The 17,059-nt window shown below is 43.4% G+C and overlaps 1 protein-coding gene across 1 annotated transcript in view; it reads right to left on the bottom strand.

Moving 5' to 3' along the window:
* DCAF12 (DDB1 and CUL4 associated factor 12) overlaps positions 1-16,172 on the bottom strand; it is a 36,976-nt gene extending 20,804 nt beyond the window's left edge. Inside the window, exons 1-2 of the mRNA XM_082402438.1 lie at positions 15,573-16,172; positions 14,232-14,486 (exon numbers count right to left, since the gene is read on the bottom strand). Coding sequence (XP_082258564.1) covers positions 14,232-14,486; positions 15,573-15,650 — 333 coding nt within the window. The 5' untranslated portion in view covers positions 15,651-16,172. The remainder of the gene's footprint in view (positions 1-14,231; positions 14,487-15,572) is intronic.
* Between the last annotated feature and the right edge of the window lie 887 nt (positions 16,173-17,059).

The following is a 17,059-nucleotide window of genomic DNA, read 5'->3' as shown; positions in this document are numbered from 1 at the left end:
TGGTGAAGATTCCCAATGCAGGGGGCCTAGGTTCGATCCCTGGTCAGGGTACTAGATCCCACATGTATGCCTCAGCTAAGAGTTCGCATGCCACGGAGCCGGCGAGCTGCAACAAGGAGCCCGTCCGTGAGCCACAACTAAGGAGCCTGCCTGCTGCAACTAAGGAGCCCATGTGCCGCAACTAAGGAACCTGCCTGCCACAACTAAAACCCAGTGCAACCAAATAAATATTAAAAAATAATAATAAATAAAAATAAAAATGCATCCAGGAATGTTGATTTTTTTTTCCTCAGGGAACACATATGATGTGCATAATTAAAAGATAAAAGAAAAGGACCACAGGCCCTGAAATGAGCTGCACTTACTCAGGACTCCAATGATGTCCAGGAGAATCAGGCATTCTGTCCAGCCCATCTCTAAAAGCTTGCTGCCTACTCACCTGCATCCTGCTGTGCAGGAGACAGGGGTATGGCCGAGATCAATAAGCTGCTTGAACAATATCAAGACTCTATAGCTATAAATATTTTAGACTGTTCAGGAGCTAGAAGAGTTGTCATATCTAGAAAGTTGAGTCACTGTTTCTATTGCAAGTCTATTAAAGGAAAGACCCATGTGGTTGTTTAAAGTAAAATAACATTTTTGGGGTCCAAATTACAAAAGTAACACATCATAAACTTGTAAAACATAGAAAAGGGGAAATTAGAAAATGAACACCACCACTACCTACTACCACTTGGTGTATTTTTTTCAGGTCCTTCACTATATACCCAGTCACATGCATACATATTTTTCTCCATTTATAAAAATGTGACCTCATACATATTATTTTATATCTTTTAATACCTTTTCAAATTAATCTATATACCTTTAAATAATTTTTAATGGCTTTAAGGTGATTCGCTGCATGGGTATGCTAGAATTTATCGAACACATTCCCTGTTATCGAACATTTATGCTGTATCCAAATTTTCAGTGATGCAAAACACACTGCAGTGAACATTCTTGTATCTAAATCCAGGTGCCTGTGCTAAGATCTCTTACTCTTTCAATTGTGAATCTAAGCTGCTCCTCCAAAAGATGGCTATAGGGCTGGCTTGCTGAAATCAGCAATGGTACTTCGTGTTAGGTCCTGAGTTCTGATATTTTCCCACTAGAATCATGATTTTGTGGGAGGAGGACCATATTAGGATTTACAATTATCCTGAATTTAAGTAACATAATAATTCTTTTTTTTGGGGGGGGGGGCGCGCAGCTTGCAGGATCTTAGTTCCCCAACCAGCGACTGAGCCCAGGTCCTCAGCAATGAAAGCATAGAGTCCTAACCACTGGATCACCAGGGAATTCCCAGTAACATAATTCTTTACAAGTGTTATAGTTAACAAGTCCAGTAAACTGATTCTTAACCCGATTTTGGAGGGCTCTGTTGAAAATGGAATAAGTCCTGAGAGTCAGCTTTGGCAAGACACCTAAGATTTTGCCTGGTATCTGCCAAAGTCACCAAGTGAAGAGCCTCTGACAGTACACCACAGAGGTTTAACTACCTCAATCACCTTGACAAACATTTGGTAAAAAATTTCTCTTAGGTTGTAAAATCAGAACTCAACTGGGTGTTGCCTTTATCTAAATACAAAGCCCATGTCCTACTTCCAAGTGATATACGATCCAATCAGAGAATAGAAGGATAAACAAAAGAATTGGTCAACTAGCCTGATTTTACACAGATCCTCATTTCTTCCTATGGAAGATGAAAATTAATTCCTATAGTACTGAAGGATACTAATAGTTAATGTATAGATTATTCAGAAGAAAACAAGATATTCTCAGCTTTTTGCTCCCCAGAGCATTTCAAGGCATAAGACCTCCTACTCAGAATTAACAGGAAGCCTTATCTCTAAACTGCAAACTACTGGAGAGCAGATTGTCATTACACACTAATTAATTATCTAGTATATTAAGAGATTATAAACTTTTAATAATAACAGTGTTAAAACAATAACATAATCCCTATTCTCTCATTCTTACTTCCTGAGCCTTACAGCACAAAGACTTAATGATAATATGATTATGTATCTGCCCACTGAAAAGGAAGAACTCTCTCCAGGTGTTATCTGGAACTCCAAAAAACTTCTGTGACTTGAGAGGGGAAATTCCTTTTGCCGTATATCCTACCACTGTATTTCCAAGCTCTTTCTTTACACCCTTTCCCTAGAGAGGAGGTATACTACGTGACTGCTCAATCTTTGTCAGCAAACAAGACAAGCACTGAATGGCAACCTGGCAAGGCCACTTTCACCATTGCTTTAGGCTAAGAAAAACCATCTAGCTGAAGTAACATTTTTTTTTTAAATTATAGAGTTTATTGACAATACTTTATCTACAATACTGGAAATAAAAAATGCAAGGAAGATTGCTCAGAATCCTATCCCTCGGGACTTCCCTGGTGGTCCAGTGATTAAGAATCCACCTTCCAATGCAGGGGACTCTGGTTCCATCCCTGGTCAGGGAACTAAGATCCCACATGCCGCGGGGCAACTAAGCTCGTATGCTGCAACTACTGAGCCCGTGTGCCACAACTACAGAGCCCACGTGCCCTGGAGCCCCTGCACCACAACTAGAGAGAAGCCCACGTGCTGCAACAAAGAGCCCGCACACCACAACGAAAGATCTTGTGTGCCACAACTAAGACACGACACAGCCAAAAAAAAAAAAAAAATCCTATCCCTCTTTTCAAGTCTGTTTTTCATTTGTCAAGTTCCTGTTCAGTCCTTAATCACATGCATGTATAATGGTGCATAGCTATAATCAGCAAAGAGAGAATTCTGTATCTCATTACATTTAACATATCAAAAGCTCTGCATGTTATTACAGTCTTCACAATTATGTCAATACCTCCATATTATCATGCAGATTTGATTTACCATAAATTACTTAAGTATTCTATTGTTAACATTTTGATAAAATAGCTTCCAATAATTATTTTGTTAAAAAAGACTTCTCTCTTCCTTTGGATAATTTCCAAAGTATGAAAATATTAGGTCAAAGGGTATAATACTTATTAGGCTCTTCATTCAACAAACAATACACCCCAGGTCTTTGAAACATAATGCCAAATTACTTTCAAAAAAGGGTTTTAGTGGCAATAAATATATGACCTGTTCCACCACATCCTTATCAGAACTGGTTAACACTTTAATTTGTATACAGAAAAATATTTTGCTTTTATCTATATCCCTTTTATGATGAAATTAACTATAATTTCCTAATTGTACTTTTTCTTATATAAATTATATCTAAATGAATTATTTTTAAATGTTTAAGCTCCTTGGGATGTGACTTACATATAGAAAATAACCAATTTACAGGGTAGAAAAATGGTCACTTCTTATCTTATGTATCTGAATTTGGCCAGAAATACACCTAAAGGCTAGAACCATCAAACTACTGTTACCACTTCCTCCTCCACCGCCATTAATTACATCAACAATTTACTAAGTACATGTTCTAGGCACCGAGCTAACCAACATCTTATTTAATCTTCTTCATGACTGAGCTAGGCAGATACTACTCACTCCATTATTATTATTATTTTTTTAATATGTATTTATTTACTTATTTGGCTGCACTGGGTCTTAGTTGAGGCACGTGGGATCTTCGTTGCCACATGTAGGATCTTCGTTGTGGCATGCGGACTCTTAGTTGCGGCATGCATGTGGGATCTAGCTCCCTGACGAGGGATCAAACCCGGGCCCCCTGCATTGGGAGTGTGGAGTCTTAACCACTGGACCACCAGGGAAGTCCCCACTCCATTTATTTTAAAGGTGAAAGAAAGGCTAAGGAGAAATTACTTGGCTTGTCCAAGGGTACAAAGCTAGTAAGAAATGGAGCCCAGATTCAACCCATGAATCTCTGAATCCAAATACACAATACAAAATGACTTAAACTTGTTGGTATTTCTGACTTAAGTTTACTATAACTCTTCTAGTAAAGAGACCAAAAAATTGGAAAGTAATGACTTAAGCTAAGATCTGACCTAAAAAAAGAATGGGCAGGGGCTTCCCTGGTGGCGCAGTGGTTAAGAATCTGCCTGCCAATGCAGGGGACAGGGGTTCGAGCCCTGGGCCGGGAAGACCCCACATGCTGTGGAGCAACTAAGCCCGTGCGCCACAACTACTGAGTCTGCGTTCTAGAGCCCACAAGCCACACTACTGAAGCCCGCATGCCACAACTACTGAAACCCGTGTGCCACAACTACTGAAGCCTGTGCGCCTAGAGCCCGTGCTCCACAACAAGGGAAGCCACCACAATGAGAAGCCCGCGCACCGCAATGAAGAGTAGCCCCCGCTCGCTGCTACTTGAGAAAGCCCACGCGCAGCAATGAAAACCCAACGCAGCCACAAAAAAAAAAAAGAATGGGCAAATTTCTTGCTTTGTCTGTTGAGACCAGAACTGGCATATAAGGAAAATAATTATTTGTCAAGGGCTTCCTCAAAGTGCAGAAATAAGATTTGATTACATACTACTGGTTGCTGAACAGATATTAACCAAGATGCCTACAAGGAAATTCTTCCAGATCCATTAAAAATGATGTCCCACCTATGCCCTGAGTGTGGTTTAGAAAATACAAGGAGGATTCAAATGAATGGTCTAGATTTAATAAGGTGACAAAAAAATTATTGTTATACAGCATAAAGTCTAAGCCAGTGGTTCATCTAAAAATTGCCTGAGAGCTTGTTTAAAATTCTAATTCCTAGGTTTCACGGAAGGAAAAATCCTAAACCAGTACTGGAGTGGGGACCAGGAAACTTGTATTTTAAACACATACCTCAAGTGATTGTGATGCAGACAGTTCCTGAGTCATGCTTAGGAAACAAAGGCCTAAGCAATCAGAAATCAAATATACATCAATTTAGAAGAAGGTGGACTGGCAAAAGAAGACTAAAGGAAGAGCCCAAGGAAAACAGGAACCAAATCAAGTAACCAGACTAACTAACTCATTACTAACTTTCAGCAGGTAGTTAGCCTGCCAGGCACCTCCCAGCAAACCTCTGCTCTCAGCTACCCAGGTTTCCCCATCCTCCAAGTCTACAGGGCTGCAGGAACAGGCCATAAATTCACCAAGGGCCATGCTGCGAAGCATGTGACTCAATTCTCCAGATGAGAAAGGTGATCAACAGGATTATTCATTATTAAAGGCTAGACATGAGTCAGAAGGAAAAGAAAAAAAAAGTTATCCACAGGAGATTCAGTTAGTCTAGTCAACCAAATCCCCAGCGACTTGAGTCACTCTCCCTTGTTTCTGCTCAGCATCAGCCAAATGGGTCTATCCAGAGTCGCTCAACGTTCCTTGTATATTCCTGACTCTGCTATGGAATGGACATCCTTGCTTCCTTCCCATCGTTGAAGCCTCTTCCTCCTCTAGGAAATCCTCTCTGAATACCCTAGCTAGGAATGACTTCCTCCCGGGAGCACTCCTGGTTGGCGCTTCTAATGAGGCATCTATGTTGTTATTAACTTTGCACGCAGCTATGTATTGTATCCCAGCCAAGCTAAGCAGAGGTCAGGCAGTCCTCTGCCATTAGGGTTATTGCAGTGAAAGTTTGAGGAGTACTTGGCATAACATAAAGAATTCTGACAAGGAATAAGGAAAATTAGGACCCAAACTTAACTCATTATAGAATCTCAGGCAAATAACTTTTCTCCCTTTGGGTCTGTTTCTTCAACTCTAAAAGAAAAAGTGGAGGCCAGCGGTCACAGTCCCTTCCAGCTCTGTCTGAGATTTGCTTCTATATCACTGCAACCCCACATGAAGCAGTGTCTTGCCATACATGGGAGAAACTCAATAAATGGTTATAAATTTAGTAAAAGCAGACACAAACCACAAAGTTGTCCCACTACATTCTAGCCAATGAAATGCAGAAATATTACTCCATTTCTTCTCACATTCGAAAACTGTCCTGATGAAAACATCCCCACCTAACATGTGAGAGGGACTGATGGCCTCCAAGGATCCAAAGGCATATAAGGGCATTCAAGTGGAATCAGCAGTTTAAGAAGCTGAATGTTGGGACTTCCCTGGTGGCGCAGTGGTTAAGAATCCACCTGCCAATGCAGGGGACATGGATTCGAGCCCTGGTCCGGGAAGATCCCACATGCTGTGGACCAACTAAGCCCGTGCGCCACAACTACTGAGCCTGCACTCTAGAGCCCGCGAGCCACAGCTACTGAGCCCACGTGCCTAGAGCCCGTGCTCTGCAACAAGAGAAGCCACTGCAATGAGAAGCCCATGCACCGCAATGAAGAGTAGCCCCCACTTGCCACAACTATAGAAAGCCCGCGCGTAGCAATGAAGACCCAACGCAGCCAGAAATAAATAAATAAATTAAAAAAAAAAAAAAAAGAAACCGAATGTTGCAGTCCAACCATAATCCTGGATTGAACCCAGTTGCCAATTTTGGGTCAGTTTCTTCCTTTTATCTCCTAGACCAGGAAATATATGAAGAATCCTGCTTAAGGTCAAGCTAAAAAGCAATACTCCTAGATACCACCAGGAAAAACTCTCATTCATCTTGAACCAGAACCGGGCACTGCTCCCATTCCAAAAGAAAAAACGTCCATGTGTCAGCTTGAGAAGACCTTTTTCTCTGACTGTAATGTCTATCAAAGATCCTGCTAGAAAAAAAAAAGCCTGGAGCGCAAGAGTCACTATGTTACTCCTATGCTCATTCTCCAACGTCCCAAGCTTCCAACAGACTATACCTGAAATAAAGGGCTCAGATCACTTAAGAGAAAAACTGCCCGCCTCAAGCTCTGAGGTGGTTGTCAACTGAGGGCACAATGTTTGAAAATGCATGCATGTGTGCCTGCGTGTACACGTGCATGTGCCTGATTGTCACAATAACTGAGGGTGCAGGGTAGAGGGGGACTGCTGGCATCTATGGAGCAGAAGCCAAGAATGTGATATCTCCAGCAATATGAGGTAAAGTCCCAGAGAAGGAAGAAACCACCAAAACACCATCAACATTCTTGTTGAGAAAAGCTGCCCTAAAATTCTTGAATCCTTCCACAGGACTGCTGTTCAGGCCCTAACCTTTTTTTTTTAATTTTTAAATTTTTATCGAAGTATATAGCTAATTTACAATATTATATTCATTTCAGGTGTACAACATAATGATTCAAAATTTTTATGGCTTATACTCCATTTAAAGTTGTTATAAAAAAAAAAAAAGTTGTTATAAAATATTGGCTATATTCCCTATGTTGTACAATATATCCTTGTAGCTTACTTATTTTATACATAGTAGTTGGTATCTCTTACTCCCCTACCTGTATCTTGCCCCTCCCCCCTTCCCTCTCCCCACTGGAAACCACTAGTTTATTCTTTGTATCTGTGAGTCAGTTTCCGTTTTGTATATACATTCCTTTTATTTTTTAAATTCCACATATAAGTGATAACATACAGTATTTGTCTTTCTCTAACTTATTACACTAAGCATAATACCCTCCAGGTCCACCCATGTTGTCACAAATGGCAAAATTTCATTTTTTACGGTTGAGGAGTATTCCACTGTTGTCTGCAAGTGTATGTATATATATGTATGTATATCTTGGCAATTGTAAATAATGCTGCTATGAACATTAGGGTGCACGTTATCTTTTTTTTTTTTTTTTTGCACGTTATCTTTTTGAATTAGAGTTTTTGCTTTCTTTTTCTTTGGATATATACCCAGGAGTGGAATTGCTGGATCATATAGTAGTTCTATTTTTAGTTTTTTGAGGAACCTCCATGCTGTTTTCCATAGTGGCTGCACCAATTTACATTCCCACCAACAGCATACAAGGGGTCTCTTTTCTCCACATCCTCACCAACATTTGTTGTTTGTGGTCTTTTTGATAATAGCCATTCTAAGAGGTGTGAAGTGATACCTCACTGTGGTTTTGATTTGCATTTCTCTGATGACTAGGGATACTGAGCATTTTTTCATGTGCCTGTTGGTCATGTGTATGTCTTCTTTGAAAAAGTGTCTATTCAGGCCTTCTGCCCAATTTTTTTTTTAATAAATTTATTTATTTATTTTATTTATTTTGTTTTTGGCTGCGTTGGATCTTTGTTGCTGTGCGCGGGCTTTCTCTATTTGCGGCGACCGGGGCCTACTCTTCATTGCAGTGCGTGGGCTTCTCATTGCAGTGCGTGGGCTTCTCATTGCGGTGGCTTCTCTTGTTGTGGAGCACGAGCTCCAGGTGCGCGGGCTTCAGTAGTTGTGGCACACGGGCTCAGTAGTTGTGGCTCGCGGGCTCTAGAGTGCAGGCTCAGTAGCTGTGGTGCATGGGCTTAGCTGCTCCGCTGCATGTGGGATCTTCCCGGACCAGGGCTCGAACCCGTGTCCCCTGCATTGGCAGGCGGATTCTTTTTTTTTAAGAGTATTAGTCATTTTATTTTTATTTATTTATTTATTTATGGCTGTGCTGGGTCTTCGTTTCTGTGCTAGGGCTTTCTCTAGTAGTGGCAAGCGGAGGGCCACTCTTCATCGCGGTGCGCGGGCCTCTCACTATCGCGGCCTCTCTTGTTGGGGAGCACAGGCTCCAGACGTGCAGGCTCAGTAATTGTGGCTCACGGGCCCAGTTGCTCCGCGGCATGTGGGATCTTCCCAGACCACGGCTCGAACCCGTGTCCCCTGCGTTGGCAGGCAGATTCTCAACCACTGCGCCACCAGGGAAGCCCCTGGCAGGCGGATTCTTAACCACCGCGCCACCAGAGAAGCCCCCTGCCCAATTTTTAATCAGGTTGTTTGTTCTTCTGATATTGAGTTGTATAAACTGTTTACATATTTGGGGTATTAACCCCTTATTGTTTATATCACTTGCGAATATTTTCTCTCATTCAGTATGTTGTCTTCTCATTTTGTGGATGCTTTCCTTTGCTGTGCAAAAGCTTTTAATTGGGTCCCATTTGCTTATTATGCTTTTTTTCTTTTCCCTTAGGAGATATACCAAAAAAATACTGCTATGATTTATGTCAGAGTTTTCTGCCTATATTTTCTTCTAGGTGTTTGATGGTTTCCAATCTTAAACTTAGGACTTTAATCCATTTTGAGTTTATTTTTGTACATGGTATGAGAAAATGTTCTAATGTCATTCTTTTACAAGTAGCTGTCCAGTGTTCCCAGCACCAATTTTCATTGAAGAGACTGTCCTCTGTCCATTGTATATTCCTGTCTCTCTTGCTATAGATTAACTGATCATAAGTACATGGGTCACGCCCTAACATTCTTGACCATTAATTCCCTCACATACAGAGGGTGACTAAAGTCTGCAACACACTACATGAAACAGGACTCCTGGAGCCCATACCTGCGTTAATCCAAGCAAGGCCTTCTCAAGATGAAGACAAGTCAGAAAAGGGCAGCCAACTCTAGCACCATCACATATAAGAGGCATAAACTTATTCCTACTGCTCCTCTTCCTAAAGCCTTATAACATCAATTAACTTGACATAGTACTTTAGACTTTTTGAAGCATTTACACAATGATTTTCAATCTACAAACACTTCTGCACATGTGCCCAGCAGAATGAACTTGCCAAGATAGCAATTCTATCACTTCCACATCTAAAATCTTCCTCTCAAAAGAGTCAAATATTCTCAAAATAAGATAAAAGACTAATTCTGGGATAACTGTGAACATTTCTTACTAGACAAAGAATAACCATATGCCATTTAAAAAACTAAAACCTAACTAGCAGGCTAATATCCTAACTACAAAATATAGAAGGATCATACAGATAAGAATGCTGTTGACAAAGGATTAATCTCTAAAATATATAAACAGCTTATGCAGCTCAATATTAAAAAAACAAACAACCCTGTCAAAAAATGGGCAGAGGGCTTCCCTGGTGGCACAGTGGTTAAGAACCTGCCTGCCAATACAGGGGACATGGGTTTCAGACCTGGTCCAGGAAGATCCCACATGCCGTGGAGCAACTAAGCCAATGCACCGCAACTACTGAGCCTGCACTCTAGAGCCCTCGAGCCACAACTACTGAAGCCCGAGTGCCTAGAGCCTGTGCTCCACAACAAGAGAAGCCACCACAATGAGAAGCCCCCACACCACAATGAAGAGTAGCCCCTGCTCGCTGCAACTAGAGAAAGCCGGAGCACAGCAACGAAGACCCAACGCAGCCATAAATAAATAAATTAAAAAAATATATATATACTGTCTTTAAAAAAAAAAAAAAAATCCGGTCAGAAAAAAACTCCCACATTTTTCCTGTTTGTTTCTGTGTGTCTCAAATTGAGTTTCATATTCTGCTTTTATGATTTCAGGAATTTGAATATGTAAACTCAAGTTTATAATATTATAGCTATTTTCTCAACCCTGGTAACTACTATTCCACCCCACCCCCAAAACTAGGCTTCTCCAAGTGCTTCTTCCTCTCATCTGGCAGCAAATTGCAGCCCAAGCCTCATCTTGTCTGCTTCATTGTGATCTACCAAGCCTACCTGTGAAGTCAGCAGTATACCTCTGACCATTACTTTGGGAGTTGGTGAGAAAGATAAAAGCAGCTCTGGCAACAGGAGTTAGCCTGGTACTATCACTTAGGCTTTGGGGTCTTGCTGAAAATAATTCCACAGGAGATTTTCCTGTGAAAATCCTATTTACTTAAGCCTTTCCCCAAATCACCCTTGTAAATCCTTTCTAACACCCTCTTACTGAGTGGCTTCATGGTTCCCTGTGGTGGAGGTTCACCCTAGCTACAAGGAGCAATTTTATCTATTATAGGTGAGTGAGTCCCTGAAAGTCAAAAAATGGAAAATAAGAGTTCATGTCTAAAATTAAAAACCTCGACTCTGCACACATTATCACTCTGCCTATCACCATCCTTCCCAAACCAACCCCTCTCAAAATATCCACTTTTTTGAATTGTTTTTGGTACTCTCCTGGTTTTCCTCTGACCTCCCTGCTCCCCCTGTAGCAGATCTTCCTGCACCATAAATGTAGGTGTTCTCCAAGGTTCTGTTCTTAACCTCTCTGTCAATATCAATGGTTCTTACCCATTTTTGGCTCACAATACTCCCTCCAAAAATGTAATGAAATCTATGGACTGCTCCCCTACACCACCCTCCCATATCATGCTCAGAAAATATACATCTAATGATATTTTTGCAATTTTAGGGAAGGTTTATGGAACCCGAGAGTGACTTCTCTACCCTCTCTCCATGGTAATAGAACAATTTTAATAATCCCTTATACATATGTGAATCCTAAACCAGTAACTTCTATCTTTACCCCCTCTCAAACTTCAACTGATTGAAAGCACAAAACTAAACATTTTCTCTTCAAATGTTTTTTTGTTTCAAACGTTCTTCTGGCAAGCTTCTCTTATTTAGCTTTTCTGTATGGCTCTGTATATAACCTGAGTTTGTAACACTAAACCGGGAAAATATACCTACCCATCCTGGTTCCCAAACCCATACTTCAATTAAGGTTATATTGCCTCTCCTTCTTTAAATAATTTAGTAAAAATATGAGTGTTGTAATGTTGTTAATGATTAAAACATAGGCTGGGGAATTCCCTGGCAGTTCAGTGGTTAGGACTCCGAGCTTCCAATGCAGGGGGCATGGGTTCGATCCCTGGTCGGGGAACTAAGATCCTGCAAGCTGTGTGGTGTGGCAAAAAAAAAAAGCAAAAAAAATAGGCTAGCAATCTTACTCCTGTGCTTATAAGGCCCAGGGAATTCAGAGAGGTTGAATGGACTGCCCCTAGTTTGAGTGTTAGCCCATAGCACAGGGAAATTCCCACCCCACCAATCAAGCTACAGAATAATTTACAAAACCTCTACTGCTTTTTTCACAGAGGATGACCCACTGCCTCAGCAAATGTTTCTATACTATAGCCCCAAGTCAGTTAACTTGGAAATGGCCTAACTTTTCAGCATCTGTGTACACTTAGTTAAACGCTCATAAATACCAACAGCAGCCAAGACAAAAAGCGCTTCTAACCTGCAGATACATATTAAAAGATTATTTTAGAATATAAATAGTTGTGGTATACCTTTCCTACTGAATACATTTAAATCATTTCACTGATGGTAAAATTTCAATACATCAAAACTTAATTCACTATTGAGAATCCAACATGAACTCCTCCCTCCCCAAACTCTTCAGATATTATCCAAAGATAGTGCTAACTATTTAAGTAATTTTCCTTTTAAACTGAGGGAAGTCCCAGGGAGTGCCAAGAGCATTGGAAAAGGCTTTGGATTCATTATCACCACTACTATTTCTGAACAAGTAAGATATTGCTAAAGAAAACACTAATTATAAAAAGAAAAGAAAGCAAGACTCCACTTAAACACTTTAAGTCATGAGGAAACAGGAAGACAGAAAGAGGCACGTATCAAGAGTAGGTTATTACTCAACATTATTCTCACCTTCAAAAGAGGGTCAATAAATTCAAGAAGCAGGAGACTACGACGATTAATTCAGTTCAAAATTCAGCAACATTTGCTGGGCAAAACACTATGATGGTTTGTATGGGTATGGGGTGTGAAATGAATTCCTCTAAATGGAAGACTCTTTCTACACCAAGTGACAACGATGACAGTTCTCTTAAACCAAGAGTAGTGACCTGAGAGACTAGGAAAAGGAAGTTTTGTAGGAGCTTGCCACCACTATTTAGTTTTGAAAGGCTTCTTTATAACAAGCAACCGTCAACAAAAGAGGAAATGAAAGCTTGGCCTCAACCACCATGGTATTATATCGTTCCTTAAAACCCATGTTTAAATCTTTGCCTATGTCCTTTATAAACAAATACTTCTCCTAGTACTTAAGACTTTCTTGATCTAGAGCCATCTTCTCTTTCAATTAATCCAAGATGTGTTTCTGTCCAGGGTAAATTCGCCCAGCCATTATGACATTTCTTGTCTATTCACCCAGGGTGAGGTGAAAACAGAGAGCAGCTGGACCTACATCTGATCTTTTCTCACATGTTAATCAGAATCACTTCCCAGGGCTTCCCTGGTGGTGCAGTGGTTAAGAATCCACCTGCCAATGCAGGGGACACGGGTTCAAGCCCTGGTCCGGGAAGATCCCACATGCCGCAGAGCAACTAATCCCATGAGCCACAACTACTGAGCCCGTGTGCCACAACTACTGAAGCCCGTGTGCCTACAGCCCGTGCTCCGCAACAAGAGAAGCCACCGCAATGAGAAGCCTGTGCACCACAATGAAAGAGTAGCCCCCATGAGCCACAACTAGAGAAAGCCCGCGCACAGCAACAAAGACCCAAAGCAGCCAAAAATAAATAAATAAATTTATTAAAAAAAAAAAAAAAAGATCACTTTCCACCTGCAGGCCCTGTCTTTTCTCACTTGCCATTCCTCTGACATCATGTTATTTGTGCTCTTCTGTTCCAATCATATCCACAATATCCAATCATGGATTGACATTTTATCCATGCCTTTAATTGTTCTGGTTAAATTTACTGATAAAATTTCCCCTTCATTCACTTATAACTATCTTCTAAGTCATTCTACGTAAAAATACTCTGTTACTCATGTCATATTCAATTTTTCTTGCTACTGAATCCTTTTCAGAAGGCTACTTTGCAAAGACCAAACGTTTATTGGGTTGGCCAAAATGTTTGTTTGGGTCTTTCATAAAATCTTATGGAAAAACCCGAATGAACGTTTTGGCCAACCCAATACATCCTGAAATATACCACCGAACATACGTCCCTGCCCTTTCTTATAGGAAATACATCTTTAGATTCTATCCTCTGAAAAGAGAGTGTTTGTCTTATTCCTATCTTTAGCCAAGTACGAGTTTAAATACTTCTACATATGCCCTTAGCCTAGCAGACAACACCTAGGTTTTCACTATCCTGTATCCTGAATGATGCCCAGACCATCATTCTTTCCTCTGAGCCCTCTGACTTAAAAGACAACATAAAAACAGGGGCGGGGGGAGGAAATCAAGAAGCAGTGGCATATCCATATGGCAAGAGGCCTAAAGAAATAGACTCCTCTGAAGATTTACCAGAAAAGAAATGTGGAAGTGGGAAAAGGAATAGAAAAGAGAAGAAGTCATGAACAGATAGGAGGGAATGGAAAGGAGAATAAGGCAATCTCCTCCCCCAAAGAACTGATGGGGAAGACCAGCAGTGAGAGATTCTAGGGCATGTGGAGCCATATATCCAGAACTAGGAGAAAGTTCACATCCACCCAGAAACTTACCGTGTTGCATTTTGTGCCACACACCACTTGCCTATGATTCAGCCACTGAGATGCAAACACTTTATTAAGGGTCCCCAGGTGAAACTCTCTCTCCTTCAGGAGGCTGGGAAGTTGCTGTGCTGCATAAGCATGCAACACTCGAGAGTAGTTGGTTTCATTCTGTAGCCTGACTTCTCGGTTCTTCAGGTAGTGCACTAAGGATCTCTTCACTGGGGGGAGTCTTTTCCTTTTGTGAAGTGAGTGATCCCAGCCAAACTGTGGAAAGCAAAATTAGAAATCACTGCTTTGGCTACCTTTGTCAGAATAAGGGATCCTACTGTATTAGAGAAATCACTAAGAACTCATCCTGCAGGATTTACATACAACAGAAACACAAATACAATGGAACAGGAAAGTCAATCTAGAAGTCCAGTTTAACTCTTCCAACATTGAAAAGATGCTGCTCATAGTGATACCTATGGAAAACAAGGGCTGAAAGAGAAAGGAATGAAAGCAGAAAAGAGTATGAAAGGTTTACTAAGGCCTTTTATAAGTGAAGGATTCAGGTACCTTAAAGCTATCCTTGATAGAGAAGGGAGTGAAGGGCCGAGAGATTAACATACAGACCTGGGCTGCATCTCTAATGGGCCCCCTTCTCCCTCTCAGCCTGTACTCCCCGTGGAGCATCGACGGTGCAACCCAAGGAGCCCAACTGGGGTCCCAGGTCTTTCAGGGATGCCCTATCAGTGGCCGCCTTCCTGTGACCAGGTCCACGCTCCAAGCAGTTACAGAATTCCAAAAATCAAACACCAACGGGGTGGGAGGCACGGGAAACCTGAGTCTGAAGAGACCCCAGAGAGCAGGACAGGAGTGATACCTGGAAACTGCTGTTTCATCTAGGGGTCCAAGTGCCAAAAGGCCCAGCTCAGAGCTTGGCTATCCAAAGGGAGGCTCATTCCTATATGACAGACACAATCATTTCCCCTTCCCCGGGCCACAGGAAGGCGGACTTCACTGTCTCTCCCGGTATCTTTCGGGAGGTTTTGTTCCCGATTCTCCTCGACTTCGGTTTCCCTTCCTCAGAAACCCAGTTTGTTTTCTCCTCAAGCCCCGTTCCCGGCTGCAGGCCTCCCCGGAATATGTCTCGTTTTCACGTGCCCCTTTAGCTCCTCACCCCTGCGCCCTATCTGCTTTCCAGTGAACTCCTGCGGCCCAGCCCGGATCCTACTGACCAGGGCTCCGCTCTTCACCCGTCCCCCGTCCCCCCAAGACCTTGGACCTCGTTCCGGTTCCCTGATTTGCTAACCCTATCCTCTGGGTGCCTCGGCCTTATCACCCGGGGCCCGGCCTCTCAGCCCTCACCTGTGGGCCCTGAGCGTCGCTCCCAGCTCCCGGCGAGGCGGGTGCTTTCCGCTTCCTGCTAACTGCTTTCCGGGCCATAGTGGGCAGCGCCGCCGCGGCCCCGCAGCCACATGGGGCGGGGGAAGCGAGCGGGAGCAAGACGGCAGGTCATATACTGGGCCCCGGAGCCGCGCACCGTAGTGCGCCCGGTCCGGAAAATGGCCCGGACCCCGGGAGGCAGTAGAAAAAAAGGGAGGCAAGCAGAAGGGAAGGAGGGAGGGAGGGAGGACCGGGGCGGGAAAGGGAAGGGGAAGGGGAAGGGGAGACAGGAACCCGAAGCTTTCCGACGACCAAGTCTGGTAAGGACGGCGAGCGGCTGGAACCAAAACACCCTCTCCCTCTAGCCCGCGCTCCGTCATCCTCGCGCAGTCGCACTTCGTAGCGCGTCGCCACGGAGATGCAGCGCGGAGAGAAGGGCAGGGTTTAGGGCTCGCTGTAGAGTTCGCGGCAGTTGCTCAGCGGCCGCCAGCCCTTTTTCAACGGCCGTTTGACTGCCGCTGGAGGTGGGCGACCTGGGGGCAAAGGAATCTGAGTTCTGGCCCCCGACCTCGGAGCCCCACCCGCCCATCCGCAGGCACCCGGAAGTGAGGTCGATTACCTTCGCTCGGGGAAGGAATCCCTCCCAACACGCCTTTACCCCGCAGTCACCGCTGGTTATCTCCCTTTGATCACTGCACGTTTCCCCAAACCTATGAAACCGAGCCCTGGCGCCAAGGGCTGGACACTGTGAGAGGAGGCATTAACTTCCTTTTCCCAACCCGCAAGGTGGTGTCCGACTCGAAATCCACGCCAGCATGTCCAGACTTTCACACTTTAGAGAACCTGCCCTGCCCGGCACAGTCAGCCCAGGTTCCCCCAACACCAGCCCCAGGGCCTCAGGCCACCCTCTCCCCACTCCTGGGGAGCTCTCAGGCTTCATTTTCCACTCAGTCTTCTCCCTCCGCTGGCCTCCTCCCCCCACCTGACCCTCTGTGCTGCCCTAATCGCAGCAGCCCCTCAGTCACCTCTTCCTTAGCTGCTGCGTGGGACCTCGCCTCCCTTTAGAGTCCTGTGACCTGCCGGCCACACTGTCTTTTGTGCTCTATGAAATAGGCCTCCCTCCATAATTTATGTTTCTTACGTCTTCCATGCAGTCCTAAGGTGAGGACTAGAACAGGGGACTGCTACTGCCTGCCTCTTCCTTGGGGCCCAGGTTACGTCTCCATCGGGGCAGATTGGGTGAAATTCTGAACCACAAAGAGAGGAGCCTTTAACTTGTCAGTCCAATTAGGGCTGTCATTGGTCACCAGAAAAGGGGGCTTCTTCAGGATCACCCTCGCCTCCATTTTCAGAAGATTCTGTACGGATTTGTGTGCCAGCTCCCACCTTTCCTCGGGCAAAGAAATCCTTTGAGGAAGCAGGAAGCTTCTCCTTGGGGCTGACGGCCCTCAGGCTGTAGTGCCCAGTTA

This window comes from Balaenoptera borealis, assembly GCF_965194805.1.
Source record: "Balaenoptera borealis genome assembly, chromosome: 8".
Taxonomy (NCBI): domain Eukaryota; kingdom Metazoa; phylum Chordata; class Mammalia; order Artiodactyla; family Balaenopteridae; genus Balaenoptera; species Balaenoptera borealis.
The sequence above is the reverse complement of the archived record's forward strand: the minus strand, read 5'-3'. Positions and strand labels throughout refer to the sequence as shown.